At 37.6% G+C, this 19283-nt stretch overlaps 1 protein-coding gene across 1 annotated transcript; it reads left to right on the plus strand.

Annotated features, from left to right (window-relative positions):
• The first annotated feature begins 124 nt into the window (after positions 1-124).
• On the plus strand, positions 125-9622 carry LOC126787178 (transmembrane 9 superfamily member 5). The gene is given in 7 exon segments (XM_050513100.1): positions 125-267; positions 1169-1209; positions 1583-2171; positions 2252-2383; positions 2680-2836; positions 2938-3422; positions 9493-9622. Coding segments are annotated over 7 exon segments (1665 nt in total). The 5' UTR covers positions 125-136.
• The last annotated feature ends 9661 nt before the right edge of the window (positions 9623-19283 follow it).

The following is a 19283-nucleotide window of genomic DNA, read 5'->3' on the forward strand; positions in this document are numbered from 1 at the left end:
TATAAATACGAAAAGTATAAACATTCCAAATTAAAGAAACTATAAATACAACTGGGCTGTCTGGGCATCAGTTTGACTAAACTTTCACAGACCAGATTCCCCGCACTCTCTAAGATAGCAGTTTGAAGCTTTTGAAATGAGCCTTTGTTTGGTGCTTCTGATGATCCTTACATTCTCAGCAACATCTTCAGCAACCGATCATATCTACAATGTCGGAGATAATGTTTCCTTGTTCGTCAACAAAATTGGTCCTTTGAACAACCCCAGGTACCTTCATCAGATTCCATTCCATTCCATTTGATTTACTTTATTGCTTCTCTGTGACCCTTTCTATTCAATAAGAAAGCGCTGCCTCTCATGGGTCTTTCTCGATATTGTATCTGAAGTAACCAGATTCATTTTTCTTCATATATTGACAAGCTGAGATTATAAAAATGAATGCGAAGCCCATTTCAAATTGAGTTAAAGAACTGAGTTTTAAACCGTGTTTCGTGTATATTTGGAAATTGTGATGGGTCATTTAGAATTTGATCATCTGTTTGATAAGTAAAGTGGTTTCATTGAGACTAATGGGAATAACAGCTATATAAAGAGGGTTTTGTAAACCTAAAAGGTTTGGGAAAGACAGTAGATACATTGTTAGTGAAAAGCTGTTCGTGAATGTGTGATGAAATTGTAGGTCTACGAGCTGTATTTTAATTCCCACTCTTTAGTAAGAAGATTATGCACGCACATGATTTCTTATTGATTTGCATGAAGATTGACTCTTTGAATCAGATTTTATCATTTCAAGAAGACTGCTTTAAAAGGATTTGCTTACTTAATGTAAGGTTTGGAAAAAAAGGTAACACAAGGTTAGTAAGAAGAACGAAACTGTAATTCTATCCTTATCTCAGTTCTCACTTGTTGTAAGACAATAATAAATCTTGTTATCTTATTGAACAGTATAGAAATTGACCCTTTAAATCAGATTTCAAGAGGGTTTCTAAACTGTAACCGTGTTATGACTTCAGAATTGTGTAGAGTTTGGTTTTAGATCCAGATACCAGTGTGTGGCTGTATGCGGCATGCTAAGAGCTAAAGATGAATAAAATTGAATATAGTAATTTCATTTTCCTTGGTAAACTTTTCATATTTAATATTGTTTCCACTTGTTATTATCTTGCAGTGAGACCTATCAGTACTATGATTTGCCTTTCTGCCACCCAGGTTAGCAGAAACCATAGTGACATTTCTTTTGTGCAGTAGTAATGGAAGATCCAATTGTATTAAAACCATCGACTGCTGTATGGATACATAAGATGCCAGTTCAAAACAATGAGTAATATTACTTGTATTAAAATCATCGACTTGTATTATCTCAATGTTGGAAGCTGATCTTAACATAAGCTTAGTGCTAAAAAGTTCAACAACAAATAATCAAGTTCTATGTATTTCAACTTTGTTTTTGTTTTTTCAGAAGCTATTGCACATTAGCTTCGTGATCATGAATGTTTGATTTGTTTATACTTCTAGAATGATATTATTTTCAAATATCTGTAAGAATATGTAATGATGGCCATGATGGATTCATGACTTGCAGATCCAGTAATTCAAAAGAAAGAATCCATCGGGGAAATTTTGTGTGGTGACCGTTTGTCCAACAGCTTATATCAATTGAATTTCCGGCTGAACAAAAATGAGGAGAGACTCTGCCAGAAGAAGTTTAGAGTTTCTGAAGTACGGAAGTTCAGGGATGCTATACTTCGTGATTTTTACTTCCAGATGTATTATGATGATCTTCCACTGTGGGGATTCATTGGAAAGGTTGAAGTTGAGAGTATGAGTCTCAGTGAGAAGGGAACTAAGTATTATCTATTCACTCACTTGCAGTTTGATGCTCTCTACAATGGAAACCAAGTAATAGAAATACGTGCTTTTAGTGATCCAAAGCATGTTTTTGATATAACAGAAGATGTGGATATTGACATTGGGTTCACTTATTCAGTTAGCTGGAATGCAACATCAACTTAATATCAGAACAGGATGGATAAATACTCAAAGGCTTCACTATTGCCAGTCCGCCAAAAAGTTCATTGGTTCTTATTCATTAACTCGGTCGTCATCATTGTGCTTTTGATGGGATTACTTACCTTGCTTATTATGCGACGCCTTAAAAATGACCTGAGAAAGTAATACGTTGTTTACAATCTCTCAACTGCATTTATTTATTTTATTTTTATCAGCTTAATTGTAAGCATATTTCTTGTAGGTGTTCAAATGGTGATGAAGAAGAAGACAAGGAAGTTGGTTGGAAATACCTTCATGGTGATGTTTTCAGACACCCATCAAACATGCCACTGTTTTGTGCCATTTTGGGCTTGGGTACCCAGCTGCTCACAATGTAAAGTACTTTATCTTTCTTCATATCTTTTCATATCTATATATTCTATAATAGCACGAGTGTGGACATTCTATTTCTTATTTTTACTCTACGTAAACCTATAGAGGGAGATCATACCCTCTTCTAACTGCCTTGTTGAATAGTTTTAGTCCGCCTCCTCCCCCATATGTGCTTGAACCGCAATTTCATAGATTTATACAAATGTTCAGATTTTGTTGCATAAAGTATATTTGACATACACAGACTGTACAAGTGTTTACTTTAAAATATACTCATTATTTCTATCTTCTCTTCAGGGTGTGCATCTTATTTCTGTTGGCATGTTTTGGAGTCCTCTATCCCTACAATCGTGGAGCACTACTCACTTCTCTTGTCTTCATTTATACTCTTACATCTATGGTTGCGGGGTACAGTGCTGCTGCCTTTCACAATCAATTTTCTGTGACTGGATGGGTAATTCTTTCTACATTATATTTAAATCATATATTTTCCATGGTCACCATTTCTTTTGACATGTTATCCGTATTTTTGACATTACTGATGTTAATTTCCAGGAAAGGAGTGTTATTCTAACAGGGATTCTTTACTTGGGCCCATTCTTTGTGACAGTGTCTTTCCTTAATTCAGTAGCTATATCCTATGGAGCCACAGCTGCACTTCCTTTTGGAACCATCGTAGTGATTATCCTCATTTATGCATTTCTTGCCGTTCCATTGCTTGGTTTGGGCGGGCTGATTGGATATTGTATAAGGTCTGAATTTCAAGCGTCTTGTGCTACAAAGAATTTTCCAAGAGAGATTCCATCATTAGCTTGGTATAGAAGAGCATCTTGTCAAATGTTTGTTGGCGGTCTCTTGCCTTTTAGTGCAATTGCTCTGCAGTTACACCACTTGTTTGCAAGCATGTGGGGATACAAAATCTACACTCTTCCTGGAATACTGTTTGTTACATTTATTGTCCTCATCATACTGACTGCAATCTTGACAATTGGTTTGACCTACATTCAACTTTCAGCTGAAGACCATGAGTGGTGGTGGAGGTACGTTCTCTTTTCCATCGTATTACAGACACATATTGCATGTATCTATGCCTTTTCCGATTCACATGTTCTTCTCTTTCTATTTTTTTCCCTTCTGTCTTCAGTATGATCTTGAAGTCCTTGACAACCTCAAGGATAGGGAAAATACTGTATGAGGAGATGTAGTATTAAGCTCTTCTTTATTTTATTTGTGTGGTTACGGAACAGGATGGCTAATACATATTTAGCTTTGGCATATATTTTTGTCAGTGAAAGCTGGTATTTGCTAATTAGTTGGCTAAATTGTCAATATTCCCTAGAGTTTCAGTTATCTGTTTATTTCTATGTTCTTTATCTGTAGAGGGGCAAGGGTGTGGGGAAGTCACTGAGAACATAGTTATGTGACCATTCAGTTTTCTCTTCCTTGAAAAGGTTCAACAATTTTTAAAAGAAAACAAAAACTTAAGCCTTATTTTAAACAATTACTCCCGACGCTGCCTTGCAATTATGAACAGAAAAAATATTACATCATGTTCTAGTAGGATTGGACTTCAGTCCATTCGGTTCGGTTTTGGACCTGAACTGAATTTGAACCTCGGTTCGGTTTGGTTCGGTTCACGGTTTTTTAACATGCAAAACCGAAAAGGGTAGATCATAAAAAAGTCCATTTGGACATTGGTAATTAGAAAAAAGTTAGGCAAAGATTGAAAATTAGAATAAAGTCACTCATGTGAAATTGCTAAAGTGTTGCCCATCAACTTCGTACAATTTACGAAAAATGCCACTGCTGAAACTAATACACAGACCTTTCTTCATTTTATCTGATCATCCACTCATCCAAATCCGAATTCCAATCTCGTCATCCAGTACCACCACCGCCCATCGCCGCCGATCTTAAACCTCCCCATCGTCGATTTCTGACAGCCAAAACCCTCGTGCGATGACGTCGATCTTCCCCGGCAGACCTCACCGAGCTCACACCTTCTAAGATGAGCACGGCGTCGACCCCACTGGACGCTACGAGGATGACGGCTCCTCCGATCTACAGCTCGATGGTGCATACAACCATCACATTAGGTTTTGATTTCGCCTCCTAAGAGAAGAGATGACTTGTTCTGCATCTCCACCGTGAACTAAAGTCATCTTCTGCGATCCCGTCGTCCTCAATAGGGTCAACGACAAGCACAACATCAATGGTCATATTCTCTGTTCAGTTTATCGGAAATCATCACCCTGGTCTCGATTTTTGTTCTAGACTCTTCGCTTCTCTGCAACTTCAAATTCACGACGTCTCCGCCTAGTCATTTACCATGCATGTCGACTGCAACACCGCCGGTGTCGGATACTCCTGGTTGTTGTTGCAGCAGAGCAGAGCCTTCGTTGGGTAGAGGTCCATATGCGAGAGTGGTAGGTCGGCGTGGTCGTTCGAATCGTGCAGGTGGTTGTCGTCCTTGGTTGCTTTGATATCCTTGGGTTCTGTCAGTTTTTTTTTGGTAGTGTGAGTATCAGTTTACCTGTCACATTACCCGTCACACTACCTGTCACACTAACTTTGTGTTGTGACATGTACTGTGATAGGTAGTATGACATGTACTGTGATAGATAGTGTGATAGGCAGTGTGATAGCTAGTGTGATAAGTAGTGTGACAGACAATCTGATTGGCGATGTCTGTACTACAACATAAAGTGTCAATATGTATTAGGTCAAGATCACAAAAGTTTGTTATTTCTAGTTATTTTCTTCATCATCATCTTCTTCTTTTCTTTTTTATTCTTTTCACAACATAGTCACACAAAAACGGTGTGACAGATAGTGTGATAGGTATTGTGACAAGATTTGTGACAGGTAGTGTGACATGGGTTGTGACAGATTGTGTGACAGGGGTTGTGATAGATAGTATGACATGGGGTGTGATAATGAGTGATAGTTAGTATGACAGAGGTTGTGACAAGTAGTGTGACAGGGGGTGTGAAAGTGGGTGTGATAGGGGTTGTGACAGATAGTGTGACAGAGGTGCTGACAGTAGTTGTGACAGTGGTTGTGACCAATGTTCAAAATATCGGTATCGGGGGATATATCGTTTTTTTGAAAAAAAGAGATATCGGATATATCGGAGATATATCGGGGATATTGGAAAAAAAAATATCGTTCCTCTTCCGAAATTATTTATTTATTTATTATTAAATTACATACAAACAAATACAATTATTAATTTTATCTAGTACCAGAAAGAGGCTCTAGGTGCTTGAAAAGATGCACGTCGGTCAACAAAACTACAATACTTTGCCCAAGACATACGAGCCATATAATACGAATTGTAATGGTTAACATGATAGTCATATATCTCTTTTGAGCTACTAACAGTTTCTCCGAGAATGAGATAGTAAGGATGAACCCAACCCGATAATTGATCATAAACGTCTCCAAACTGACCATAATTGTAAATAGGATGACCAGATTGATAGTTGACTTCATGTGATTCGTTTGACATCCCACTGTGTTATGTGTCTAAACTGATAGAATCAAAACTTAAGGCAACTGAACTAACATCAGATGAAATATTTTGATCATCAATGGCTCCTCTTGTCATCTTCCTGCACCTAGATCCATGATTCTCATCTTGGGTAGCATGATCAAAATTATTTTCACAAGTAAACTGCTCAAATTCTCCACCTACATAAAATTGTCCATATTTAAACCTTGTATCTCTACCACCTTGTCGACTTCCACCATTGTCATCACCATTACCACCACCACCACCATCATCATCACTATCTGAACTATCTAGAGTTCCTACACCGCCCCACACACTAGCATTATCATAATCATCTCCCGGGTCTCCAACTTCATCAGATAATACCTTGTTTACATCAATTCAAAAATCAGTTGCATTTTCTACGACATGTGCAGGACGGTTGTCATTTTCATCATCGAGGTGTGCATGCATAATCCAATCATGAAGATGATCAATGTCATTCTGAAGTGGTTCACTAGCAACATGAAGTAGATCGATATAGTTATTTTCATTAATCACATTATCATTTGCTTGTTTATCACGTAGTCGTAACTTCATGTTGTAGTAGTAGTATACGAGTTTTTCCAACTTCTGATATGCAAGACAGTTCTTTTGCTTTGTATGAATAAGAGCAAAAATACTCCACTTTCTTTCACAAGCAGAAGAGAAAGCCGTTTGTGCTAAAATACGCATGGCAAATTTCAATATTATCATCCTTCCATGATGGGTTCATGGGTTGCTAGCAAACTACGAAGGTATGATGGAACTTCTAGGAGACAAAGACTATAATGTGACTCATGTTTTCTTACTTTCCCTAATAGTGCTCGAGGAGAACACTATTTATCTAAATATCATTTTTGAGAGAACGTCAATGAGATAAAGATTACTACTCTTTCTATATTCCTCGAGGAGAACACTTGTTACTAAAATTCTGGATATTCTCTTATGACTTTCATGCGAGTGTGAGACTACATTGTGACCTTTTATTTTGGATTCCCTCAAGGTTAAGGAGAGCATTGGTCACTGATATGGCTTGATTTTTAAGAGTTAAGACTTGAACTTTCACTCCTCATCTCGATATCTTTTACGAAAAATTTAAAATTAGCCGATTGAATGACTACTCTTCTAGTCTTATTTTTTTATATTCCTCGAGGTTCGAGGTGATTAATTAAATAAAAACTCCATATCAAGGAGAGTCTGAGGCATCCTCAAATTGAGTTAAAAAAATTTAAGTGAAAATTTTCAAATATTTCTCTAAAATATCGAAAATATATCGGATATATCGTAAATATCAGAGCAATATCGGAGATATTTTATGTTATCGGAGAAATATCGCAGATACGGGAAAAAATAAGATATTTACCTCTAAGATATATCGTTTTTTTGAAAAAGAGAGATAACAGAGGATATATCAGAAATATCGGGGAGATTTTGTTCCTTAGTTGTGACAGTATGTGTGACATGCCGAGAGGAAATGTGGAAATATGCGAAATTTTGTTAAAATTCAAATGAGATTGGTATGAGTATGCTCAGAATGAAGAGAATAGCTAGAATTAAGGAACCTTGAGCTTCGGTTTCGTCGGAATTGCTTGGAGCACCGCCATCGATGGCAGCAACTCTTTGCGATGGTTGTTGCGTATTATACGGTTGGTCGATTTGGAGTGGGTAGTATATCAAATGAAAGAGGCGAGTGAGATCTTTCTAACGGTATCAATTTCGTCAAAATCTAGCGCTGGACAGGAAAGTTATGGCCGAAATTAAAAAGAAAAAAAAAGAAATGGCAAAACAATCCAGAAAATATTTTTAAAATGAATTTTTTCTAATTTTGTTGACTTTTTTCTAATTTCCACTAAAATGTATTGATTTTTTATAATTAATTCATAAGTAATAACATTTTTCTAATATAAGTCGGGAGTTGATACTTTTTTATAATTTGCCCAACCGAAAACTGAACTGATCGGTTCGGTTTTTTTATTTCTGAAAAAAAAAACTGAATTAAACTAAAATTGGCATATTGAATGTTTTGGGGTTTTCCCTTTTTTTTACTTATTTGAAAAAAATTGTAAATATGAATATATAACTACAATACGACCGAAAAAAATGAGGGCTAAAATTTAATTATGTAGGCAACATACCATGCTCAATCATTTATTTACACGACATCTTGAAATTTTATAGATGCATATATATATATATAACCAGTCCCTATCCAGAGTGAAGGTTCACTCTGAAGTTTCAGAGTGAAGTTCCAATTTTGGCACACTTTTTGGTCAAATTTTTTCAGTATAAGCGATTCAATATTTAGGTATATTATTCAAGATCATCTTTACAAAATTTCATCTAATTCGGACATCGTTAAGGTATTGAAATTAGATTAAATTAATGAATGAATTAAAATTGTTCAACGTGAACCGTTCGTGTAAATCTCAATTTTGAAAGCTCAAATCATTGTCAAATTGGATAAAACTTTATAGAGATGATCTTGAATAGCATATCTAAATATTGAATCGCTTATGGTGAAAAAATTTGACCGAAAAGTGTGCTAAAATTGGAACTTCACTCTGAAACTTCAGAGTGAACCTTCACTCTGGATAGAGACTATATATATAACTATGTATATAAATATATTTATATATGTATATTTATATATTTGCATATATATTATTTTATATATATATACTAGCCTTTTCAGGTGTAGACGTCCTGATTCTGACGACAGCAGGCTGCGACGACGCGGCGGATCAGCACAGTCGCACTGCCCACCTTCCGGCGATCCCGTCTGTGCCAGCCGGAGCTTCATCGCCGACCTATGGCGGCCGGAATCTGTAAAAATCAAGTTTCTGGGCAGATTTCTGCGATTTCGCAATTCCGTTCGCCGTGAGTTGCAGATTGAGCTCTGACCGACATAGACGGGACCGCCGGGAGGTGGGGAGTGCAGCTGTCGTGGTCCGCCTTGCCGTTGCGGTCTGCCGTCGCCGGAATCGGCGAATCCGTACCCTTATATAAGGTACGAACGTCCGCACCTGAAAATCCTCCTACATATATATATTTTTTTTAAACATATATTCTTATATTATATTGAGGCGGATTTAGTAATTACACATCCGCTTATATATATATATATATGTTTGTTTTAGCAAACTTATTTGAAACATACATATATGGACATGCATATATATACACAGATGATTATATATACATATATAATATTGCAAAAGAAAAACATATAATTATATACAACATAAAATCACATTAATCAAATCAAATATTCGGTAAGATAAACGTAAAACGGCATTGTTTTATGAATATTTCGGTTTTTCTGTTCTGTTCGGTTCGGTTTCTTATGTGCCCAAATCAAACCAAATTGATTTGGTTCAGTTCGGTTTGTGTTTGGTTCAGTTTTTTTTTTTTCAGTTCGGTTTTCGATTTTTCGGTTCGGAAGTGCCACCCCTATGTTCTAGCTGCTGAGATGAGGATATTGTTAAATAACAGGTGCTTTTATGTTGGGAAAGAGAAACACCTTTCTTGGCTGATGGTTTTCCATGTTGATAATGGCTTTGGTTTGTCTGTTGCAGGTCCGTTTTGTGTGGGGGCTCTACGGCTATATTCATGTTTGCCTATAGCATCTATTTCTACATCAAATCAAATATGACTGGTTTCATGCAGCTATCCTTCTTTATTTACGGTGCTGTTAAAAGTGAATGAGAGTGTCTTGCTATATACCATTCTGTTTCTCATGCCCAGACACAGGAGTCGTGTAGTATGTTTGTAACATCTGTGATCGAAGAAATTGGAACTTTGATACAGAAGAAACCACACAACTGTGACAAGGGTCGTCCCAGTTCTCATTACATTCTTACAAACCCATGTTGTAAAGTCGGTTGGCTGTCACAATGTCATTAAGGATTTATGATGTGATCGAATACTATGTCTTGACTGATGACAAGATTGGGGCCTTTCCTCGCCATTGATCCACAATTATTGCCAAAACAACAATACACATGTCAAATGGACATGCATCCAAGTGCGATGAGAACTTGCACTAGGATCAAGCTCAAAAGCGTCAAATTTGCTCAATACATCTGGGAAAGATGAGAATGTTTCAATTGGTATGAATGTGGTGCCGCCAGAACTATAGCCAAGTTAGTTTTCGAAACCAAGTGTTCAAGCTACATGCACCAATACGAATGATGTTTCAATAAAATTCTTAAGAGTCCACAAGCCATTCACACCATTATCACCTCGAGAGTTTCCATTTCTGCTTAGCTGCCCCTCCAAATTTGAACAGTGTGGAGTTGATTCTGTCATTGGCATTGTTTTATGTTTATTAGACGTCTAAAAGATTTAATCACTACCCAAAAGTTTGGAAAGCAACTCATCATAGACGGTAATCTGGAAAGCCATAAGAAATTTGATGACAGAAAATCATGCATTGAAGCAGTTTCATGTATTAATAATGACAACAAATACTTCTTCTGCCCAGATGCCATAGTTTTTTGTGTAGAGAAGAATGGCTAGAGAAGCCCCAAAGTAATTTAGTTTTGGTATGTTCATTATGATTTATGATCATTCAGTAGTCTCGGTTTTAATTTATCAGGTAAGTATTTGTAGCGTGTATGTGGTAACTTGTTCTTGCCAATTAGTTTCATAACTGATTACGTTTGTTTTATTCAGATGACAATAGTCTGTAAAATTGAGCTTCCCAGTAATTCAGATGGGTTCTCTCTAAGCCTTTGGAAATCTTTTGCTCCAAATCGCTTCAGCTTTCCAGACTTGTGGATACTAGACAGTTCAAGCCATGGAGCTAGTTACCTGAAGTTTATAGGAAAATAGATTAGTGTCGAGTTCGTAAAAGGACATACAATGATACAAAGTTCCATTAAAAACTCGAATTATATATGTTAACTCGAACTAAGTCATTCTAATTCTACACCATCGAGCTTCAATGGTCAGAGTCGATACAAATGACATTGCTTCTAGTCAAGAGGATGGGGATATTTGATGGAAGTGTCACGAAGGGAATATGAGACTCTTCAAGTCCTCCTAACTAAAATGCTGGAGAGTTGAATGAGAGGTGTGGAGTTTTGGATACATAACACATTAACACAAGTAACAGATTGATCGATGAGCAACTAACCAGGGGTCTGGGAGAAAGGTGGGACGCCAATTTTTCGCTTGAAATCTGCCAATGAGAGAAAACGGGTGATAGAGGAGGCAATTCATGATGCAGATATGGTCTTTGTAGCAGTATGTTTATGTTCCCAACTCACTCACTACATATTGTAGGAAAATAAGAGCAAGAACTAAAAACTCTCTAATTGTTCTTTGATGATGTGTTTGAGTATGGATAAAACTTAGACTGACCATACTGAGGATAAATATGTAGAGCTTATATTTGGAAATTTATTTTTAATTGTCTTCATATCAATACGTTGATCAGCGTTGAAGTGATGGAACATCAATTGACAGCCATGGATGTAAACGTTGTGGCACCTCTAAAAGGCTTTTCGAATTTATTATAGAAGTTATCCTCCCTTTATCTGTTGCCCTTCTTTCTGCTATGTCTGCAGAAGTTACAATAGAAACTCTACTCGAATATTGGATGACTTTTCATACATTTATATCACTATCTCTGCTAGGTTCTTCCAATCTCATGAAAAACTGAGAACCAACATAATTTAAAAATTTGTGACAATTGCTGGTTCGTTCTATACTAATCAGTTGTATGCCAACATGACAGTATATTGAAAGCAGCTGTAAGTGACATCCAAAACATTTTACAGCTAAAACAGAGAAATTCGAAAACCAACCAAAGCCAGAATAGAATACCCGGCCAAAACGTAGGGGGAAATATTGGGTTTTGCAACCAGGAAGCCGGTGCAGGCTCTCTTCATATACAATCATTGCAGGTTTAACCAACCTCTTCGACATATTCACAACCTGTTGCTCATTTTCCGGTTCAATCCTCACCATCTCCATCGTTGAGTGTTGGAAAAATAATTCAGAATTGCTATACTTTGCTTAATATATATAAGAATCAGTACGTATATGATCATTCTTAACAAACAAAATATAAATATACCTGTGTAGAAATGCAGTATATCCTTGATAGATCGAGGCTAGAATTTAATTCTTTAGCCTTAAAGACAAATTGTAATAACCCGAATTTTTAGAAACTAAATGTCGAATATTTTCAAAGTGTTAAACTTGTGAAATTAATTCAAGACGAGAATTGGAGGTTTGTGACATTTCGAAATGAAAACGGAAACGTTCTCGGATCGTTTAATTAGAAAACGTAACGTTACCGCAACGTATAGATCGACTTTTATTCCGTCGCTCGGTTGCGAAAACTTCCTTCACGAAAGTCGTAGAGCTCATCGATACGAGTTCGTGGACACATCACGCGTTCGAATCGGACGTCGGACGCGAAAGTTATTAACGTCGGAAGTTCGTTTCCGATTTTGAAAATAGTATAAAAGGAAGGAGAGGAGATTAAAAATCAGAAAATCAGTTTTTTTTTTCAAAAATCAGCTCGGGTACTGTTCACCCGACCCAAAAATCTTCTCCGGCCGATTTCTCCACCATCCAACGTCGCCTCGTGTCGTGCCACCTATCAAACTGACGGGCTCGACGATCTCCATCTTTTGGGCTACGCCTTGCACTCCGGTGACAACCACACACGGTGAAGCAACCGCCGGAAGTTACTGCTGTAGCGGCGCCGCCTCCTCCGGCCACCATAGCTCGAGATTCTTGGGGGGGTTTTGCTTGTCTCAGTCCCAGCAACATTCCCACAAAAGGAATCGAGCCAAATCGAAGTGTAAGTACCCGAATCAAAATTTCAATTTCTAGGGTTTATGAATAGTGCCGAATTTATGTTCTTCGTTGTTTGGACTGTTTAGGCTCGGATTTAGACCTTGGTGTCAACTAGAAAGTTGTTGGAAATGTTATTTAGGTTGTGGTGGTGAAATTTGGTGATGATTGGTGGCGGTCGGTGAACAGTAACGCCGCATGAATAGTAACTGTGAATAGTGATCTGTAACAGTAAATGTGGACAGTGGCATGGTAAAACAGTAACTGTGAACAGTGTTTTGGCAAAACGGTAACTGTGAACAGTGGTTTAGTAAAAACAGTGATTAGTAAACATGAACAGTTTTCCGTGAACAATGTTTTATGAACAACATTTAGCTGTGCTGAAATCGTCACCTGATATTTTAAGTATCATTTTCTAAGCATTTATCGTGCTATTAGGTGACTGACGAAATGAGTGAAGAAATTACTTTCAGGGACGTGGAAGTTGCACGCAGGAAAGAAGGTGAGTAAAATCTCACTTATTTACGAATTGAGCATATTGATGCGATTGGTACAATAATGAGTAGATTATTGTACGTGGTTTTGACGTGGAGAATTGTTAAAACGTTTTGTCTTCGGACGTGTTTATGAAATATGACATGTATATGATATAATGGATTATATATATTGTATAAATGGTAAATAAGTACATATATATATATAGTTTGCTATATTATATACTGTTAGGATTTCGTTGTGAAAATGATCACGGTGGTGATGAGGATTATATGTTGAGCATATTGATGCGATTGGTACAATAATGAGTAGATTATTGTACGTTGTTTTGACGTGGAGAATTGTTAAAACGTTTTGTCTTCGGACGTGTTTATGAAATATGACATGTATATAATAAAGTTGATTATATATATATATATATTGTATAAATGGTAAATATGTACATATATATATATATATGTAGTTTGATATATTATATACTGTTAGGATTTCGGTTGTGAATTATGATCACAGTGGTGATGAGAATTATATATTGAGTGTGTGATGAAATTTGTACAATAATGAGTAGATTATTGTACGTGTTTATGTCTTCAGACCAGTCTTCGAACGTGTGTGGCATGTCGGAACCTAGCCTTTGGCCGGGCGAAAGTTACGATACAGTTAGAGCTCTAGTCTGTCTGCCAGACATCGGGTAGCGAGGAGGTTGCTCGATGTCGGACTTCGGGTAGCGAGGAGGTTGCCCGAAGTCGGACTTAGGGTAGCGAGGAGGTTGCCCGAAGTCGGACGTTGGGTAGCGAGGAGGTTACCCAATGTCGGGCGTTGGGTAGCGAGGAGGTTGCCCAATGCCAGAGGTTGCCTAATGCCGGCGGTGTACTACGTGAGGGGTAACAGAGGTGTACCAGCGCTCATTAGTACCCGTATTATAAATGCATTTGGGTAAACAGAGGGGTTACCCAATTGCTCATGAGTACTTTCATTTTCATATTTTCGGGACAACCAGATGGGCCGTCCATTTACTCATGGGTGCATTTATATTTGTTGATTTGTGGATTTCTGTATATACTGATATGCGAGTTATGTTTTTATTTTACTCATACGAGCTGTAAAGCTTACCGGGTTTGTGTTTACAATCTCGGTGCACCAATTCGATGGTGTAGTGGATAACTCCGCAGGTGTGGATTAGCGGGAATTGACGGACTGCTCAGAGAACTTGAAGTTATTTATTTCCAGCTGGAGCGAGGATTTTGTGTGATTATCTTGTGAGGTTGTTGTGAGGATTATACATTTCCATTTGTTATAATGTTGAATTATAATTTGGTTTGTAATAATCGGTTTGACTGAGTTGTATTTTGAACTCAGAGATGATCCGCTGTGGCATTTTAAATGATTTCGATTCGTTGAGATTGTTTGGTGTTTAACGACTTTGAAATTTTGAGTTTTTATGCTCGAAATTTTGGGGTCGTTACACAAATTGCCCCTCACTGGTCCTTGAAGGTTGAATTAGCAAATGCCTCTCAGGATAAAACGATCTTTCTTCTTGTTGATGAAGCACTTCAAACAGCAAGAAACAACGAACCAAAATTGTGTTGAACTTCTCTCTCAGAACTGTACTAATCTATATGTATGATATCTCTTAATAGCTATCTCAAATTCTCTGTATAAAGACTAGAGGACATGCTTATGTATAAATAGAGATCAGACACCTGTTGGGAAGAGATGTTTCTATTTGTTTATCAGAGTTTGCAACCTTTGAAACAAACAGAATAACTCAACCATCGTATCCTTTAATTTGCAACTGTCAAAGTTGAAACCTTGACTTAACTGCTAGTGCTAGACTCCCAATTAATATCAAACTCTTTTAACATTGCAATTGCTCCTAAATAAGCCAGTGATATCTGGTATATCACAGTACAGTTGGCACAGTCCAACTTAATAATTCTAACTAACATATTTTCATTCATATCAAATAAAACAAATAATTTTCCTACATTGAGTACTTCCTGTCAACTTTTGCCACAACTCCCCACAGCCAAAAACGGTTGCAGAAACATGTACTTCCTAGGCTCATTGGTTATTCTCAACTTAAACACTTCCCTCCAAGACTCACCATCACCATACTCCAACATAATCCACAACTCCATAACATCACAATCGATCAGCAGCCGGATACCGAAACACATGTAGCCTTCCTCCCAAGGAAGCCACACAATGTACATAATCCTTATCATATCTCTGCCCCAAACTCGGCGGCGCCCCCATCTTCCTAAACTTCTCCATCTCCAAATCAAACGCTATAATCGCCGAGCATTTCGAAACCAATGCAGTGTCTCCCCTACCACAACCGCCGCAGGGTACAATGTGTAAGACAACAAACTATGCATTTCAATACTTCTCCACACACCAATCTCCACAACAACACCTTGACCTCCCTTACATTCTTGCCGTAGTCAAATACATTTTTGGCAGCTACCACGACTTTATAGTCGTCGGCGGCCGACAAGTACCCGAAGCCGCCGAACAGAACAGTGTGTGTCGCCGAGGAGAAACCTGGGCGCGGAAGATTACGCATGAACCCAGTTGATGGGTTCCAGATGAAAAGATGACAATAACTCAAACTATGATCCTTACAGAGACATACCAGACCGTTGCAGGAGCCGAGGAGCTTGATCGAGCCGGGTGGCTTGTTCAGTTACAGGTGAGGTTCCGGATTGGAGAAGACGGCGTCGTTTCCAAGTCAACGGATTGGACTTGGGAGGAGGCTGCGGGTCAGGGTGTTGCCACAAAGGACTTGAAGCCACGGAGGTCTTCAATGGTGCCACGGAAGTCTTCAATGGTGCCACAAGGGTCTTGAAGCCACGGAGGTATTTAATGGAGCCACGAATGTCTCTTACCACTAAGGACGATCTAGGATGTCTCTCTGACTGTGCTAGAACTCACACTCACCAAAATACACTTTTCTTTCTCTCTCGGTTTCTCTGTGCATTCGGTCCCAAACCCTAGCACCCTCTATCACATATAAACTAGCCTCTGCGCACGCGCGCAAGTGCGATTTTGGCAGAACTACGATACACATGTGGAATCAAATATATACTTGGTTTATGAGATGTTAAAACAGCTAGTTGATTAAATGAGAATTGGAACAAATGCAAAACTGATGATAGCTTACAAAGTTTTTTTGACATTTATGTCTACAAAGAGAGTAGCCTACATATGCTAAATAAAAACAATGCCCTGAAGTTTTACTCTCATCCATCATCAATTGAATTAAGATCTTCTCCATAAATAAAAATTAATTAAATGAATTACTTTTCAGTAGCTCTAGTAATGGCAAAGTGATGATAAATCAACAATTCTCCTAGAAATGTTGTTTTTTGTTAAATTTTTTCTCTTGCATGATGAAGGAAATTTTAGCAGCCAAAAAACTGATAAAATAAACCAAATGAAACAAATGTATTGGCGTACAAGTTATCATTCCAAAGAAATTGGTTGGTAACACATCACTGACCCTAAGAATTACTGACCGACCCTAAGCGTTTTGTGGTGAAATCATCGAGCAGGGTCTCTCTCTCTCTCTCTCTCTCTCTCTCTCTCTCTCTCTCTCTCTCTCTCTCTCTCTGTTTGTAGTCAATAAAACTCAATTTCTTATCTCTATTTTTGGTGTTTGATTTCTCTTGAGGAAGGAAGATAGAGTCGGAAAGCCAACCACTTAATAGATGTACAATGACAGCATAAAAATAGCAAGAGATAAGATACATGATCCCAGCGCAGCCCCAACAAACCTGCAAATAGAAAAAACAACCAACAATCAGCAAATCAATCAGTAAATTTAGTCCAGAGAAGGTACCAGATACAAAACATATGAATAATAAAAAAGCAAAGTCAAAAATCAAAAGAAAGAAAACCTAGCTCATAAATGAGCCAAGAGTGCAAGCACTCCACCCACATATACCTTTAAATGATTACAAATGCATTCATAAGAACCAACCAAATAAAGATAATTAACAAACTGCATATCAGAACAACCCAATAGGATACAGAATCACTAACCAACCAAACAAAACGGACCCAAAAAAACAAAAACCAACAACACCAACAGCCAAAACCAAAGCCAAGCAATAACACAACAACACCAAACGAACAACCCAAACAGCACAGAAGGCTATACAAAGATCTAAAACCAAATTATATGAAGCCAAGAAACAACAAAAGCACATAACAAAAGAAACAAATCAGAATTAAGAACCCAATATAAACACACATCATCTGCATATCATGGATACATAAACGAACACATACCAACCAAACCATGATTTCGAGAGGAACAAAAAGCGCAACAGTAATAGGACAAACAAATTACTAAACCCAGAGTATTTAGGAATTAGGGTTAAAAGGGGGAAGCAGAACCTGGGTCACAACGACATAATTTCCCACATAAACGAACAGATTGGAGAAGAAGATCTGCAAGCTACCAATTAATGGTAGAAATCACTTTCCTTCTCTGCCGAGTTTGGATTTATATCTCTATATAACTATCCAAACACAACCGTCGAAAGAAACCGAATCCCCACGCACCTCGTAGAAGAAGAATCGTACAGAAGAAGCTTGAAACTCACCATCTGGGTTCTGCACCGCAAGCAAGAGGAATGTCGTTGCAGGCTTGCAGCAAACTAAAGCAACACCTGTAGTGCTTCAATGACCACACTGACCCTCTTTCTCAGTCCAACATCAGCAAAAAGAAGGGGTAAAACAGGCATCAAACTGTAGCGTGTGAACAGTACCGATATGTGAACAGTACCAACATGTGAACAGTAATGGCGCTTCGCTTTATTAATAGAGAAGAGACTAGTCACCTCGCTGCGCTCTGCTGCAGCATTAGTGTACATACTGTAATACAAAATGTAAAACTTTATTACAATGAAACGAAAAATTCTATGGTGCAGCGCTGCATGCGTGCAGCACATCTAATTCATTTTTCATACATTTCACGGACTCCACGTGCATTTTAAGACACCCTCTATCCACCGTTAGATTCGGTATGTATGGTATGCAGCGCTGCACCATAGACGAATCCATAATGAAACAGCGTACAAATGAAAAAAAAAAGATTGGTTTGTGCTCCAAATTGTTCCAAAACCTTTACCTAAGGCCATGAAAGCTCACGTTTTCTTATATACTTGGTTATGTTCTTTAACTAATGAAGATTTGTGCTTACTTAAAAGGTAATTATATAACACTGTTATTAAAGCCATATACAATGACATCAACTTCTAAACCCTTTCTAATGGCCACTGATGTCTTCATTATTACTCCAAAAAGAATGCTCATACTTGCAGACTCAATCCAATCATCTTTTCCAAATCATTCATCAATACTTGAACTGAATTTCCCTCCTTTTTACTGTCTGCAAAACATATAGGTCCAATCATATAAATTTGTATAGTAATACAAAGATTGTTTTAGGAAAACATCATAAAATAGTAATAATAACAGTCAACTGTGTAATACCTACCTTCTTGCTCTCATACCCTCATTCTCAGTAGATATCAACTTAACTGTTGTTCCAGCTGCCCTCTTCCTTTCTATAACCTTAGTTAATATGATTGGATCTGAATTCCAACAGCTTATAGATGGCCTATCATCAAAGTTGCATGAGTTCTCTTTGGCTGATTAATTGACTGCTTTCAACATATCTTGCAATACCAACATAAAAAATATAATTAAAACTCTAATATGTAGTTATCGGCATATGTATATAACTATACATCACATATATAATGGCACAAATATTTCCTTTTTCCTAACCTGCCAATAGGACTGGCTTTTTTTTCTTTGTTCATCCTCTGCTTCTCTCGTTGAACTCTATCTGTAAATCTCTGCCTATACTGCTACTGGCTTTCACATTGATGTGGAAGATGTCATCAAGACAACCCTCCTTCATCTTAGATTTATGCGGAAAATCATGCACATCGACAATGACATGAATATCATCACGTTGAAACATATTTGAATAAATAAACCCAAAACAACAGTATGTAAAAGAAAAAGTTCACATTCAAATTGC

This window comes from Argentina anserina, chromosome 3 (assembly GCF_933775445.1).
Source record: "Argentina anserina chromosome 3, drPotAnse1.1, whole genome shotgun sequence".
NCBI lineage: Eukaryota > Viridiplantae > Streptophyta > Magnoliopsida > Rosales > Rosaceae > Argentina > Argentina anserina.